Here is a 14,133-nt window from a genome sequence, read left to right on the forward strand (position 1 = left end):
CAGTGAAGATCCGTGACCCCCAGTTCCAGTGCACAGTCACCACATGGCATATTGATAAGTTCGGGGCACAACCACACTATCTGCCTGCGGGTAATTCGGGCGGCTACCCTGACCACATCATAAATTTCTCGATTTTGGTATTGGACGGAGTTGGAGTAATCTGTACAATTGAATGTGACAGATCGTCGATCAGATCAGCATTCTGAGTGGAATTTTCGCGCTGTCTGGCGGGAAATTTTATGTTATTCTAATTGTGTTCGCATGCAATTGTTTTATACATGGTGGTGAGAGCGTGTTCCTATTACGCGCGTCACGTTTCTATTTGCCTTTGCGCTCTGTGCTGAGTAAGATCATTCATTAGACTGTTGAATGTCGCTGGATTGCGAACAGTTAGCATTGTTACAAATGAATCATGATTTGCTCTCGATACGTTATGTTACATTAGAGACCATTCTGTTTAACAGCTCTATAATAACTCTGCAGCGTTTATCATATTCCTGAAAGTCTTGGAAAAATACTTGCCATTACTGCGTCATACTGTCCACACGTCGACTTGAATTACACCGGAGTCAGAGGTCGATATTATTACACCGCTACATATAAGCATATCGGGGAACAAAAAGAGATCATACATTCTGCATCTCCACATCGACTTATATTGTGTGGAGGTCAGGTTTCGACGTCCATAATTAAGTTCGATGGCATTGCGCTTGCCGTGATTAATATTGGTAGATTGGCGCTACAATGTTGGTTTCTCGCCGATTCAAACCGACCGCTTATTCATGACATCAATGACAGAAGTAATACGCTTTGTGATTTATAAATCCTGAATTAGCATATTCATTATGGATTCCAGCATAGCGTATGGTCAGGTCAAGACACCGGAGACAATGCATGACACACGGATTCTAACTACAAGCAATTTCACACTGATGGATCAAAATAGGAAACTGGTTATTCCATTATAGACCGTCGAAAAAAGTCGATAATGCGCGTGTTATAAGCTATGTAGCAACAGTTGGTTGTGTATTTGATGGTAGTTGCGATTCATAACGCAGACCGATACTTCGGTGATATTTCTAAACGGCATATGCATTTATATATAGTCGAATTTACCTTCTTGGTGAGTCAATTCTATGAGATGCGTATAGGTCCGTTGCGAGGACTGTATTGTTATAGTCCTCGTACAACGATGCGCCGCCTACACTTGAAAAATATTGTCATCTCGCTGTGACCAAGCCGTTGCTTCAGTGTGGATGGGCACCTGAGTAGGAGAACATCCTATTCTTGATGTCTGCCGTGTAGATGGGTCGCACATGGTGGGATTGTATGCGCAAATTATAGACATGCAAAGATGGTTATGATGCAATTTAATAAAATGTTGTTTCGATAGTAGGTAGTTCGTAGGTATCGTACGGTGTTCTTGATTGTATGCGGTAACTGTTTGTAGCACAGTCGAGATATTGTAGAATATATATGTTTTCTTGATTATACTGGAGAATTGTATATATAAGGCTTCCAATTCAAAATGTAAAGGTGAATATAATGAATTTTCTAAAATTTTCAATTTAACATAATTTTAGATCGTACAAATTTACTCGGTGCGACATCTCAGTCAGCGCAGACGTGGAATCCAAGCGAGGTAAGTCATCGCTGATTAGTGTTGTACTGTTCGCACAACTTAAATCGATGCAGACGCAATTGTGCTTGTGTCCCGCGAAGGGAAGTGAAATTTTATAGAAACGTTATGTTTCCATCACAAAGTATCTGGTGTATGCTCGATCGAGTTATTGTTTATAGTATTTTAGATATTTCCGGCGCGATCCCGCGAAGCGATTAACCGCCGATAACGAGTTCTCAGAGATATGCTCGCCTTTTCAGGTTTTGTCGTGGCTGTCGTCAACGATCCAACAATACCCGGTGCCATCAGATTCAATCCCGCTTTCCAAAACCATTGCCTCGCCGAGGAGAAATCTCCGCGCTCTCACCCAAGACATTTTTTCTCGCGTCCGTGACGCCGACGGATTACTCACAATAACGTTGCATAAATTGAAGCAAGTTTGCCCCGACGATTCATTGGCGCGCTATCTTTTCAAACGCGTACAGGCCCTGTCGATTCCGCACCAGGAAAAAGGCTACGGTATGCACGGAGTGGGGCAATGCGCGGTCACTGCGCCGCCTTCGGTGAATACGAGCCCTATGGAACAGTTCGAAGAGTCAGTGAACATAGACGGTAAGCGTACGACTCTATACCCGCGTACATAGGCTGGTTACAAGGTTGACGAAGAGTCAGGTTATGCGACTAAGCCACCGTTTATAGTAATTATGGGACAGGCAGGCATGTACCGTACGTACGTCGTACATGATGTACGTAACGTACTTGTGTGTATCGGCAAATAATCGCGTTAAAAATACAGATCAGGCAGAGACGATAAGAAATACATGCCCCGTTCTGTAAGTAGTCTACATTTTTGACAATTACACAGGACCGTCTCCTACTGTGGCGTCGCAATCATTTTAACGTCACAATGTATCTGTTTTACATAGTTCTTCTATTCTATACTATACTATGTTACCAGAGAGAGCGAGGTCAACCATGAAATTAATGATATGCATTATATAAGTGCAGTTGAATGAAATAGAGTAGATAAACACGGGAGCCTTTACGTAGCAGTATCATCAAAGCCGAAACGCCCAGGCCAGAATCATCTTGCCAACTGGAGTCGATCCACTTGAAGCTAATAAATGAATAAATTAACAATTGATGAAATAACGAAAATATCAGAAATACAATTGTTGATCGTGACACAACATCATGGAAGGTAAATAGAAAGACCAATGAAAGGTCTATGATGGCTATTCGACCTTGGAAAATATAATTTTGCGATAGTTTGAGAGTATAGAGCAGACTTGGACAACTAGAAAATTTTCAGCTTTTCCAAATTACATTAAAAATAGATTACTGGCATTTCGCTGTAATTTAGTGACATTATACAACTAGAATTGTATAGCTGTCCAAGTCTGGTATAGAGTCAAAACATTGTTTTCTAAAGTCTAAAGAATGTACACACGCAAGGCATTTTATATACATTAAGCAAACTAATTTGATAACCGCTATATATATTCTGGTAGACTGACGTCATGTTTGCCGGCGTGTGACGGGATACTAAATATTTCCAGATCTCTTCGGCGGCGACATCGTCTACGGATCGTCGGAATTCTCCGAATATTTCGACTCGCAAGCCGGGTCGTATCTGAAATACCTAGGCGGAAACGACTACCTTCACGCGTCCGTCGGGACGCGCAGCTACGACTATCCGCCCGCGAGCCTCGACTTGAAATCGTCGAGCCAAGGAGAAGAGCACGGTGCTATGCGAATCGCGCAGCATTTCAGACGCGACGCGTCCGGGTTCGGAGCGCACGTTTTAAACGGAAGCGCTTACGACGTTTCGTACTCTGGAAAATCATCGTCGAATTGCTCGCCGAGCGGGATATACGGAGACGATACTGCAGGCGGAGATTGGTCTATTGCTAACTTTCAAACCACCTGCCACTCATACCAGCCGCCCGTGTCCCCGAGTACATTCTACAACATACCCGCAGCAAATTCGTCGGGCAAACATCACGTTAGAGAAGCTAGAGACAACGGACAGAATCATACTTCCCGGTGCCTTGACGTTGTACTGTCTTGCCGCGAAACTTCAGACAACGACAGCGGGATATACAGCCCGGAGCTACACTCGCCCCATAAAGCGTCCGCGGGGCACATGCCACCTTCGCGAAATCCTTACAAATACTCTGAAAGCAGCTGGGGCGCGCGGGGATTACTGTCTTGTAAGAAATCGCCCGGTCACTACAACGGAAAAGCCGGTTGGGCTGTTAAAAGCGAGAGCGTCGCGGCGGCTAATTGGGTGAGTTTTATGCTATCCTGTACTTGTGTCTCGTGTTTGATTGTCGCTTTATGCGTAGAACTGCTCGTCCGAGCGATGGTGCGATGAAAAATGTGACCGCTCGTCTACATCGTCAAGCGCAGCAGCTGTTGGTGAGTGTATTGTTGTATGTATCCTCTTTATTATGCTGAATGGTCCGGTCACTTCCGATTGTACGTCTTGTTGCATAGACAGACGCATGCCTCGTCCGTGTAAAGAATGTGACTGGGACTTGACCACATAGTTCATTCATTCGTTAATATTTTTCATCTGTTCTATACGCCGTAAGACTGCGATGCATTGTAAAGATAGCAAAGTGTCGAAGAGACTCGGATAAGTCTGTCAATACCAAACTAACATCATAATGTATCGCTAGCGCCGTGTATAGAGATAATGATAATGCGGACACTGCTGGCCAATTATAACTATCCCCGGATCCTCGACGTTTTGGATTTGGGTCAGAGTAGATACCTCAATGTATTTTTCATTTGGCGAATCACTATGAGCTTCACTTTGGACGGAATCTTTTCGAGTATAATAATTCTGGGTCTCCCGTCGAGATATGAAGCGTCAACATGAGCTCGTCGCATATTTTGAGTTGGTCTGACGCGTACGGTTATGAGTGTCGGGCGGATAATGTCACCTGTTTCAATATCACGCTCTAGCAGTCGAATATATTGATATATATCTTGTGAATCGAGATTTTTTAGAAAACTATGTGCTTTTGTGAAGTATGGCACCGGTTTTAACGTCCATTTAATCTTCCATTACCAGAGTCGAAGCTGTTAAACATGGACGAATGCAAGCCTTATTCGACTTACGAGTTAACCAACGTCATCAGACAAATGTCCCCTACTGCAACATACACCGCGCCGCATTCTCCAAGCAATGACAATTCCCATTTCGAATGCGGCGACCGTCAAAGCCGAACAGGCGAATCTTTCGGATCCGGTGCCCAAAACCGGAACGTCACCACGATTTACCCGCCGTTTCTGCTGCAGATGCAACGCGCCGCGTCGGTGAACGACTCCGGCAGAGACGATTCGGTGATCTCGCACACGCCGGTTTCGAACGTGTTTCAAGACAGCGTGACTGGAATTAACGGTAAAAACTGTTTTGATTATGTGCGAACATGGTCGACGTACACTAGTAGGTGGTAGGCAACTGTTATTCTTGCCGTGCGAAACACAACAGCTCTGCTGCCACACCGGAACTACGCGAATGGTGGTGTTAAATTAAGCCAGCAGATGACACATGAAACGTCAACACGAGTTGGCTAACTGGATGTTACAGTGTGGGTGACTATGTCTGGTACATAAATTATTATAAACCTTGTATAGGTTTGGTTCGCAGTGAATATATAACGGGAGCAGTATATGGTCAAAGTTATCAGAATTGCTTCCCAAGTAGAAGTAGAAGTAACGCTGTATGAATCGACATCCAACAAGTAGAAGTAGAAATTTCCAATACATGTCAAAACTGATTCCAAGTTGAAGTGGGAAAAGAAGGGTATGAAAATAACTCAAGTAAGTAGTTTCAAGAAGTTAATTTGGTCGAGGTGTTGCATATACGTTTAGCGGTGAATCTGATGTGGCTACTTAGGAATTTGAAAGGTGTATTTTCGCGACTAACGCAAAATGATTGATGGCAACACACACACACATGTAGGATTTTCGGAGATATATTAAGTGACCATGATACAGGTGCTATTTCGCGAGGTTCTTATCACGATTTCACTCATAAAAGTGGCGCAAACTTATCCCGAAATTACTTTATACTTTTCAAAGTCCGAAAGGTAAAAAGTAGGTAAGTCGGTAGTGGATAGTTTTGTGCAAAATCTGTGCAAGAAAAAGCGGAAGTAGTCAAAACCATACCACTTGAGTAAGTTGTGCAAGTAGACAAAACCTGCTTGAGTACTCACAAAAAGTAGACGTACTTCGTTGCTGACCAGTTGTAGTTGAAATAACGGCATTGGTAACTGTCTAACTAGCACTGTTAACCAACTTTTTCCTTCTACATGGCATTGTATTCAACATTCCTGCTTATGTCGCAATGGTACATGTGAACAACAGTGCTGTTGTGTGTTTTTAGGCGAAGTGAATCCCGCATTGTCGCATTACGACGACCATGACAATATTGCTGAACATTCGGCATCCGGTGGGACACGTAACAGACAGATGTCTAGTCGCAGACACACCACGGACACCTCAGATTCATTCATGGACTCTTTAGAGTTGAAGATACGAAGAACATCGGGTATGTAAAAAAAGTGCATTAGTCGCTGTATCGCAATATATCCCTAACATATTTTCTATAGGCAGCTGAATAAAGCAACTGCTTAAATCCACGCTTCAAACACGTTGAATGATACCGAAACAGTCAATTATGCATATATGCAATACTCATGCTGCTGTATGCGAATTAAATTCATGCAAACGCGATAAAATCTGTGTGCGCGTGTGTATAGAATGATAAACCCTATCCCATGAGTTTAACGAGCGGATGTGGATTGTCAAACGCCTAAAACACAGTCTAGCCTGTACTCACAAAGACTTGCCTCAATCATGCCGTTTCGATTGTCAACCGCACAAGGAAAATTTCGTCTTACCCACAATTCGCGGACCCGCATTCAAAATTTGAATTAAATCAACGCAAGTTACACTCTACAAATCTGTACCACACAATCAGAATCGGACGTGATATCGTCACGGTCATTCGCTACAGTGTGATGTTCTTTCAGTGATTCATTTAGACGCTCTATTGTCTCAATGAGAAAGATGGTTAATGTCGATATCAACTTTGCATTGGGTTGACTGATTTTGAATGCAAGCTCGTATCGTAGCCTAATTTACATCGATGGCTCAGAATACTGCATTGTGTTTTACTCCATTCGACTTGATAGCAAACCCAATGTGTGCGCTAACAATGACTGCATCCCGCTTCCGAATCGGTTTTGACTTCGCAAATTGACTTTCTATGTGACTGAGAGCCGTTTCCACAAGGCCTTTCGAAGAGTTCTATTGAATTCATAGCGATAACTATCTGCGAACCTATTTCCGACGACTGTCGATTTCGCATTACAACATCAGATATCCAACAATCCATATCCCCTCTCATTTGCATTCATGCTGAAACGTCGTTGCCAGAATAACAGTGTACTTTGGTTATCTCCATAATTTCGATACACGCATAAACCGCATCCTAGTGTATTGTGTATATAGCTGCATAGATAATGCGTATATTGCGGAACGCCGTGTTAGCAATCCCTCACAAATAAGAATTGCATGATGTGCTTATATTTTGTGCCAGGGCATCACTGTATGAAAATACTAGCAGTAGAATTTTCACAATGCTCCAAATTACGAAGCGACTGTGGCAACAGCATATAGGGTACCTATCGAAAGAGCTCAATTTAAATGACTATGGGCCGGCACTACTGACTTTATATCATTAATTTCACTATACTGTATATCCTATACCATGCAGTGGTCGATTAATGTATGACGTATGGAGTTGTACTATTATAACCCAGCCACATGATTAGTACCAAAATGAATCATGGTTATAACGTGGCCAATAGCTTCGCGCAGATGAATGAATATATAGCTGTTGAATTAGATTCACGTATACTGCCAACACCTGAGTCACTGAACGTCTGTCCCACACCTGATATTACTGGTTTGTTCGGATTCAAACGAATTCCGATATTTCGTGGAACCATTCGCGGCGTTTATATTAACGCCGAACTTTCAACGAAAAATGAGACACACCAGCATATATCGTTTACTTCCGCATTAATCTGACGTCATTTGTATGTATATGCATGCATATTCGGCGAACAATAGTAAGGGTATCGAGTCCTATAGATAACCCTCGCAAACGGCCGGAGTGCTGTGACAATGTCAATTGAACTGCGTGTTCCAGAAAACCCAATGAAACTCAACTACCATCACTGTTTCATGGCTCTCTTCTAGTGCCACTATCAGGATACTCCTTCCAACTCCGACATTCGAACACTAACCCCGTCCTGTTTTCAACATCACAATGTACCGCTGACATCGGTCCTGAGATTGCCGGCCCAAAATATATTTTTTTCCAGTTGCGAGTTATGGCGTTGAGTACAGGCGGTCAGTAACGAAGTACTTTTGTTTTCTGCGAGTACGCAATTTGGTTTTTCCTGTACTATAATTACTCAAGTGCTTATGTTTGTAGACCACTTGGAATTTTTCAGGCCAACTACTTATTTCCACATTTCGGAATTTGTAAAATAAAAAGTAGATTTTTGATGCGTTTACATCACTTTTACGAGCGAATTCGTCATGACAACTGGACGATGAAGATCCCGTGTCACCGTGAATGGATAAGTTTCGTAAATTACACCCATTGTGTCATTGGTCGTTTTGTGATGGTCGCGAAGAGGAACTCTGTAATTTCTAAAGCTATGTCGGATTAACTGCTAAAAGTATGCGATCCCACCTCCAAATCTACTTTTGAAACTACTCGAATATTTTCGGATCGTCAGTTTTTACTGTTACTGAAGTTTGTAATCTAGTAAAAATATACTCGGTTGCTTCTATTGGTACTATACTTTGACTTCGACCACATCTGTAAGTTCAATCGCCCTCATTCAGGCAAAAGCGTGACGTTGTGGGAGTTCATAAGAGACACGCTGCTGGATCCGAAATACTGTCCTCGCCTCATCAAATGGGAAGACCGCAAAGCCGGCATATTCCGATTCGTGCAGTCCGACGTGGTGGCGGGAATGTGGGGCGACAAGAAGAACAACCCGAAGATGACGTACGAGAAACTCAGCCGTGCGATGAGGTAAGCGGCGGGCGCTCGGAATCCGCCAGCGCGTACGAAACTCATTGTTCGAATCCGTTTCGATGCGAAGGTACTACTACAACCGCGGCATTCTCGAGCGTGTGGACGGCCGTCGGCTGGTGTATAAATTCGGAAGGAACGCGCACGGCTGGCAGCAGAGCGAATTCCAGACGGAAGTGGTGAGTATAACGCCGTACTTCTATACTTTGACGAGTGCATCAAGCAGGTTTCGACTGATTGCGCTACTTGCTCTACTGCAGTGGTTCTCACCCGCCAGTGCCGGTCCGTCCGCCAGATGAAATAGAATTTTATATCTCGATTCCAAAACGCAAGAATTTGGGTGCTTGTCTATTAAGTAGAGGTATATAAAACATCAGATTTATTTCGAAGTTTGGACCTTATCTTTTTTTATGGTGTCGCAATAGAGAGTTTATGGTCTACTTTGTTCGTGCGTTACATCGGTGCAAGTGTTAAAAAGTAGCCTACAACTATACAACTAAAGTTTCGGAAAGGTTATATGTGAAAGCTAAAAAAGTTAAATTCCTACAGTGAAATTTAGCGACACTTGTGTGTAATAGAGGTTATGGCAAATAGCACAGTCGTACTTCTTTCAAAGGATACGGAAACAATCACAATCAGGTTAGTGGTCTTTAGCAGTACTTAGCGAGCGTCATCTTGCAGAAACTTCGATAGAACCACTGATAAATATATAGTATCAAAAAGACATCATTAAATGAAGTTTCCAATATTACATTTAAGTTGCACGCATTTGTCGGTTCGCGAGGTCAAAAAGGTTGAGAAATGCTGCTCTAGTGAATATGTTCTTAACCACTTCTACTTGAACAGTTTTAAGTACTTACGTATTCATTTTGAGATTTTGAAAAGTAGAACGTAGTTTTGCGATGATTTTGCATCGCTTTTATGCGTGAAATCGTCACACGAAACGCGTCAAACAGCCCTAACAGTAGAGATCATGTTTTTTTTTCAGGATCGATAAAATGGAATCCTGATCCAATACGCATCCTGTTTCCGACTCTAATGTTAAAATCCTGATCCAAAAATATCCTGCACAAGATTGAGCATCCATTTGTCCCTTGTGGTCGATATTTCTTTTAATGTCACCTCGGCAATGCATTGAAGTTTGCTATTTGGGATTTTTCGATATAGTGGTGTAATTCTGAAGCCAAGTCCAAGATAGATAGATAGATCATTTATTAAATTCGTCTCACCAGGAAAATTTGAAACATTCAAAATAATCGGTATGGACAGGGAAGGGACGATACGACCAAGAAGTCATCTAGTCAATCCCTTCCCTATAGAGCATACAAATTATAACTCACGAGACAGACGAACACAATGATAAATTTCGAAAACACAAAAATAAAAGAGATCGGTATAAACGAACAACATACACATAAGAAAGCCATGTTCGAACAGCAACAACAACAGTGCATCAATTACAGACCAATAGGTTGATTAGAAGGGTCCAGCAAATAGTCTATCAGTGATTTTTTAAAACCGTTGAAGCTTCGTTCACGAATTGTAATGGGTACATTATTCCAGATGATAGGACCGGCTATCAAAAGAGATCGTTTGCAGAATTCCTTCCTTACTAAATTGTGGCGATAATTTGGTGCGGCTGAAAATCTGGTATTGTGACTATGGGTGGATGTTGATAGTTGTAATTCATCCTCCAAACTAAAGGCAAGCTGTTTATTGTGAAAACGATACATGAATTTAGCTACTTCCAGATATTTAATTTCTTCAACTCTCAATATTCTCCACTCCCGATATGACTTCCCAAGATTACATCGAAATGACCCCGTAAGGGCACGAATGGCGTTGTTTTGAATCACCTGTATTGGATGCAAAGTACTTTTGTTGCAGAAGCCCCTACTCAAAATTCCATATTGCAAGTGACTGTGAACCATTGCAAAATACACTTCTCGGAGCACCGTCTTCGGAACTAGATGTCTAAGGCGCCGTAAGATGCCAACACCACGGGAGAGTTTAACCGCTAGCTTCTGGGTATGGTCCTTCCAGGATAGATCGCCATCAATGAATATGCCAAGATATTTTGCAACCCTAGAAGGGTTTATCGTCTTATCATTTACCATTACACTAACAGTGCGATATTCTTTAGTACTTAAGACGTTACTAATGAATATAATCTGGGTTTTGGCAGCACTCAGCGTTAATTTATTACATATCATCCATTTGGGTACCAAAGTCATCTCCCTATTAAGCTTCGCATTGAGCTCATCAACGTAATCTGACGAGGCGAAGAGGTGCGTGTCATCAGCAAATAGGGTGGTTTCCATCGATGTGGATTTAGCTAGGTCGTTGATATATATCAAGAACAATGTCGGACCAAGAACAGACCCTTGAGGGACACCGCATCGTATGGCGCCAGGCGACGAGTTGATGCCACCGATATCGACACATTGAGATCTATTGCTCAAGTAAGATCTGAAAAGGTCATTGGCGACACCCCTGATACCGCAGGCCGATAACTTGGCATGAAGGAAGTCCAAGTTCCTACAAAATATCGAAGTAAACAAACAGAAAGTCACTTTCATGCACTAGAAATTTACAATTCTGTCCTGATCCGAACCTGTTTGAGAAAAAACTTGCTGGATTCCTTCCCAGTTAGAATCCAAAATCCTGATCCCGTACGTCTCTCACAGCCGCTGCTGTAAATATATTCGAAGACTGTACCTATCTGTAGCGTCGTTAGTCATTTTTCGTAAGTCGCGAAGATACATCGTGCAATTTCGAAAGAAGCCGCCACGGATAAACTGCCAAAAGATTGCGAACCCTCCACCAAATCTACTTTTCGAAGCTTCGTACTCGAATAATTTCGTGACCTTTCATTTTGTACACTTGGAGTATAGTTTTGACACGTCTTGGACAACGCTACATTCCCTTGTAATCTGAGTTGAAAATATGGACAGTCATGAAGCATTTCGCTTTTTCGAGGTGTACTTAAGTAGGTTTTGCATGCATTCACTACGTACTCAAGTGCTTCTATTTTTAAACTACTACCACTTATGCTTAACAGTTTTCAGTTTTTATGTGGAACTAGACCTGGAATACGTACTTTTTTCGTACTCGAAATTCTCTACTTCTATCGTTACTTGAACAGGAATTTACTTCCACTTCTCTTTCTATCATTTTGTACTTACGCTTGAAGTAATTTTGACATAAGGTATTTTGGAAGCCACTACTTCTTGTTGCACTTGGACGCGAATTTACGTTACGTTTACTCCCAGGATAAAACCGGCGCGCGGTACGCCTGTGACAGCGAGACCTGTAAAGAGGAAAGGGCGGCTGACCCGCAACCCGTCGAGAGGAAATCTCGCAAGTCCAAGCCCAGGATCCCCGTGAGCGTATGCGACGAAGTCGTACCGCCCACGAAGATATGTCGGATATCGTGCAGCTCATCGCCCACGTACTTCTCTATGGAAAGATCGACCGACAACACGCTCAATTCTGCGGGTTTCTGCGAGCAGACCGCGGCGGTAAACTTGGAAAAATCCTTCGCGGATATCAGTTCGGAAGAAATCAAGATACGAAGCCAGCCCGTCGCAGGCAGCCCGTCGCCGGCCGTGTCGGTTACGGAACAGCAGCCTTCTTGTATCGTGTATGTCGCTCGTCGCGATGTGATGAGCAGCGAGACGACGGACGAAAAAGACATTATGCTGCTGGAAAACGCGCGGGACCTGCCCTCGGCGTGGACGCAGGATACGCAGGACGCTTCCAGTTCGAAGCTGCCGAGTGCGGACGTGCTCTTAGGGAAACAGTATAAGATTGCTAATGCTGTGATGTGAGCGGTGCGCCAAGTCTTGATGCTTGTTCTAGCCGGATTGATGCCTGCGTTGCAGGGCTGTGGAGTCAGTTGACTTAAACGGAAAATTTAAAAACGACTCCTTACATTTTCTTCGCACCACTCTGACTCCAACATTCCTGTAGATCTACTCCGAAAATTATGATTCAATACATTATACTAAGTATGGTTCACATTTGAACCAACCTATTATTTTGAATTTAAATGAAAATTTTGCTCACTGAAAGAAGTTCATTTTTTGACGGTTCGCTTACATGAAAAACGTGATAACTTTTTTAGCTTCATTATATTTTAGTAGCATTTGGTTCGATTTTAAAGTAGCCCGAGTCGCAGTCAGAGCATTTTGACAAGCTCCGACTCCAGACAGTATGTTTTCCCCACAACTCCGGCTCCAAAATATGTTGGAAAATATATGTGACTCTGACTCCATCAAGATAAAATTTAACCTAACTCGGACTCCCCAGCCCTGGTGGGGTGGAATATTTTAGATTGCTGTTTCGGTCTATCTCTTAGTTAGCAAGGTATAGGCGTTTTCGTAACAGCATTGGGATTTTTTGCACTGGGAATTCAATTGCACTGGGCGCTCTTACTGTGCAATCGTAGCGTCGAGGCGAGTTTCATATTTTTCCATTCTAATCTATATTTGGTGTCGAAAGTTTGATGGTTGTGGTATTTCTTGATACTTCCTACTTCCGAATTCCTGTATTTGAGATTTAAATTTTTTCATCACACGTGACTATTGATATGAGAATATGCAGAACATGATTTGTAGAAACTGTTTCAAAGCTCTAATGCATCGTCTCGGGAGAACTACTGAGGGGTTGTAGCAGGGATATCCAGTCTGGATGCCCCTGGGTTGTAGGTTCTCCTAATGTGCGGTAAGTATAAGATGTGGATTACTATTACGAAATACCAGCTAAATGGCCTACCTATGGACGTGGCCAGTGTCATCGAAAACATCCTCTTATTCGCAAATCATTTTACTGTGACATAGTGACGACATACGTTTACATCACGTCATAATAGATTGGTAATGTCATATCATGTTTAAAAATAGATGCCCCGCCCACATTTTCACCCTGGCTACACCTTTTGGCTTGTAGATAAGGAAAGGTGTTAAAAATGACTTTTGCTCTCGAATTCTACTGGTATTTACGGTGGGCACAACTATGATAAATAATTAAAGAATTGGTCACCGTAAATACTATTTTATTCAAATCCAAAATTTTTCGACGGCAATAACTCCGTTTCCATTGGTTGGAATTGAGCCAAATTTAGTGAGCATCGTTTCTATAGTCAACCTAACAACGTCATGGAGTGAACAGAAAAGTTTGTATTTTTATTTATTCGTTTTTAGATAATCAATCGAAAAACTTTCCTCTCCTATAGCAATGCGGCTACTGGTTGGAATTGAACCTAACTTGGTATGTAGGCTTCAATTAGGTAACCTAACAATTTTATCAAGTAGCCAGTAAAATTTGAGAGAAAAGCTATTTTTTGAACACCCCTAATATATGGCTATTATAGGTCGTT

At 42.4% G+C, this 14,133-nt stretch overlaps 1 protein-coding gene across 1 annotated transcript in view; it reads left to right on the forward strand.

Moving 5' to 3' along the window:
• Nucleotides 1-13,392, forward strand: part of LOC145433473 (uncharacterized) — a 38,158-nt gene extending 24,766 nt beyond the window's left edge. Inside the window, exons 4-12 of the mRNA XM_080310590.1 lie at nt 1,584-1,642; nt 1,882-2,233; nt 3,181-3,911; nt 3,970-4,042; nt 4,704-5,033; nt 6,021-6,185; nt 8,561-8,753; nt 8,824-8,932; nt 12,026-13,392. Of these exons, the coding sequence (XP_080166716.1) occupies nt 1,584-1,642; nt 1,882-2,233; nt 3,181-3,911; nt 3,970-4,042; nt 4,704-5,033; nt 6,021-6,185; nt 8,561-8,753; nt 8,824-8,932; nt 12,026-12,583 (2,570 nt within the window). The 3' untranslated portion in view covers nt 12,584-13,392. The remainder of the gene's footprint in view (nt 1-1,583; nt 1,643-1,881; nt 2,234-3,180; nt 3,912-3,969; nt 4,043-4,703; nt 5,034-6,020; nt 6,186-8,560; nt 8,754-8,823; nt 8,933-12,025) is intronic.
• The last annotated feature ends 741 nt before the right edge of the window (nt 13,393-14,133 follow it).

This window comes from Botryllus schlosseri, chromosome 2 (assembly GCF_051294905.1).
Source record: "Botryllus schlosseri isolate E-star chromosome 2, Bs_hap1, whole genome shotgun sequence".
NCBI lineage: Eukaryota > Metazoa > Chordata > Ascidiacea > Stolidobranchia > Styelidae > Botryllus > Botryllus schlosseri.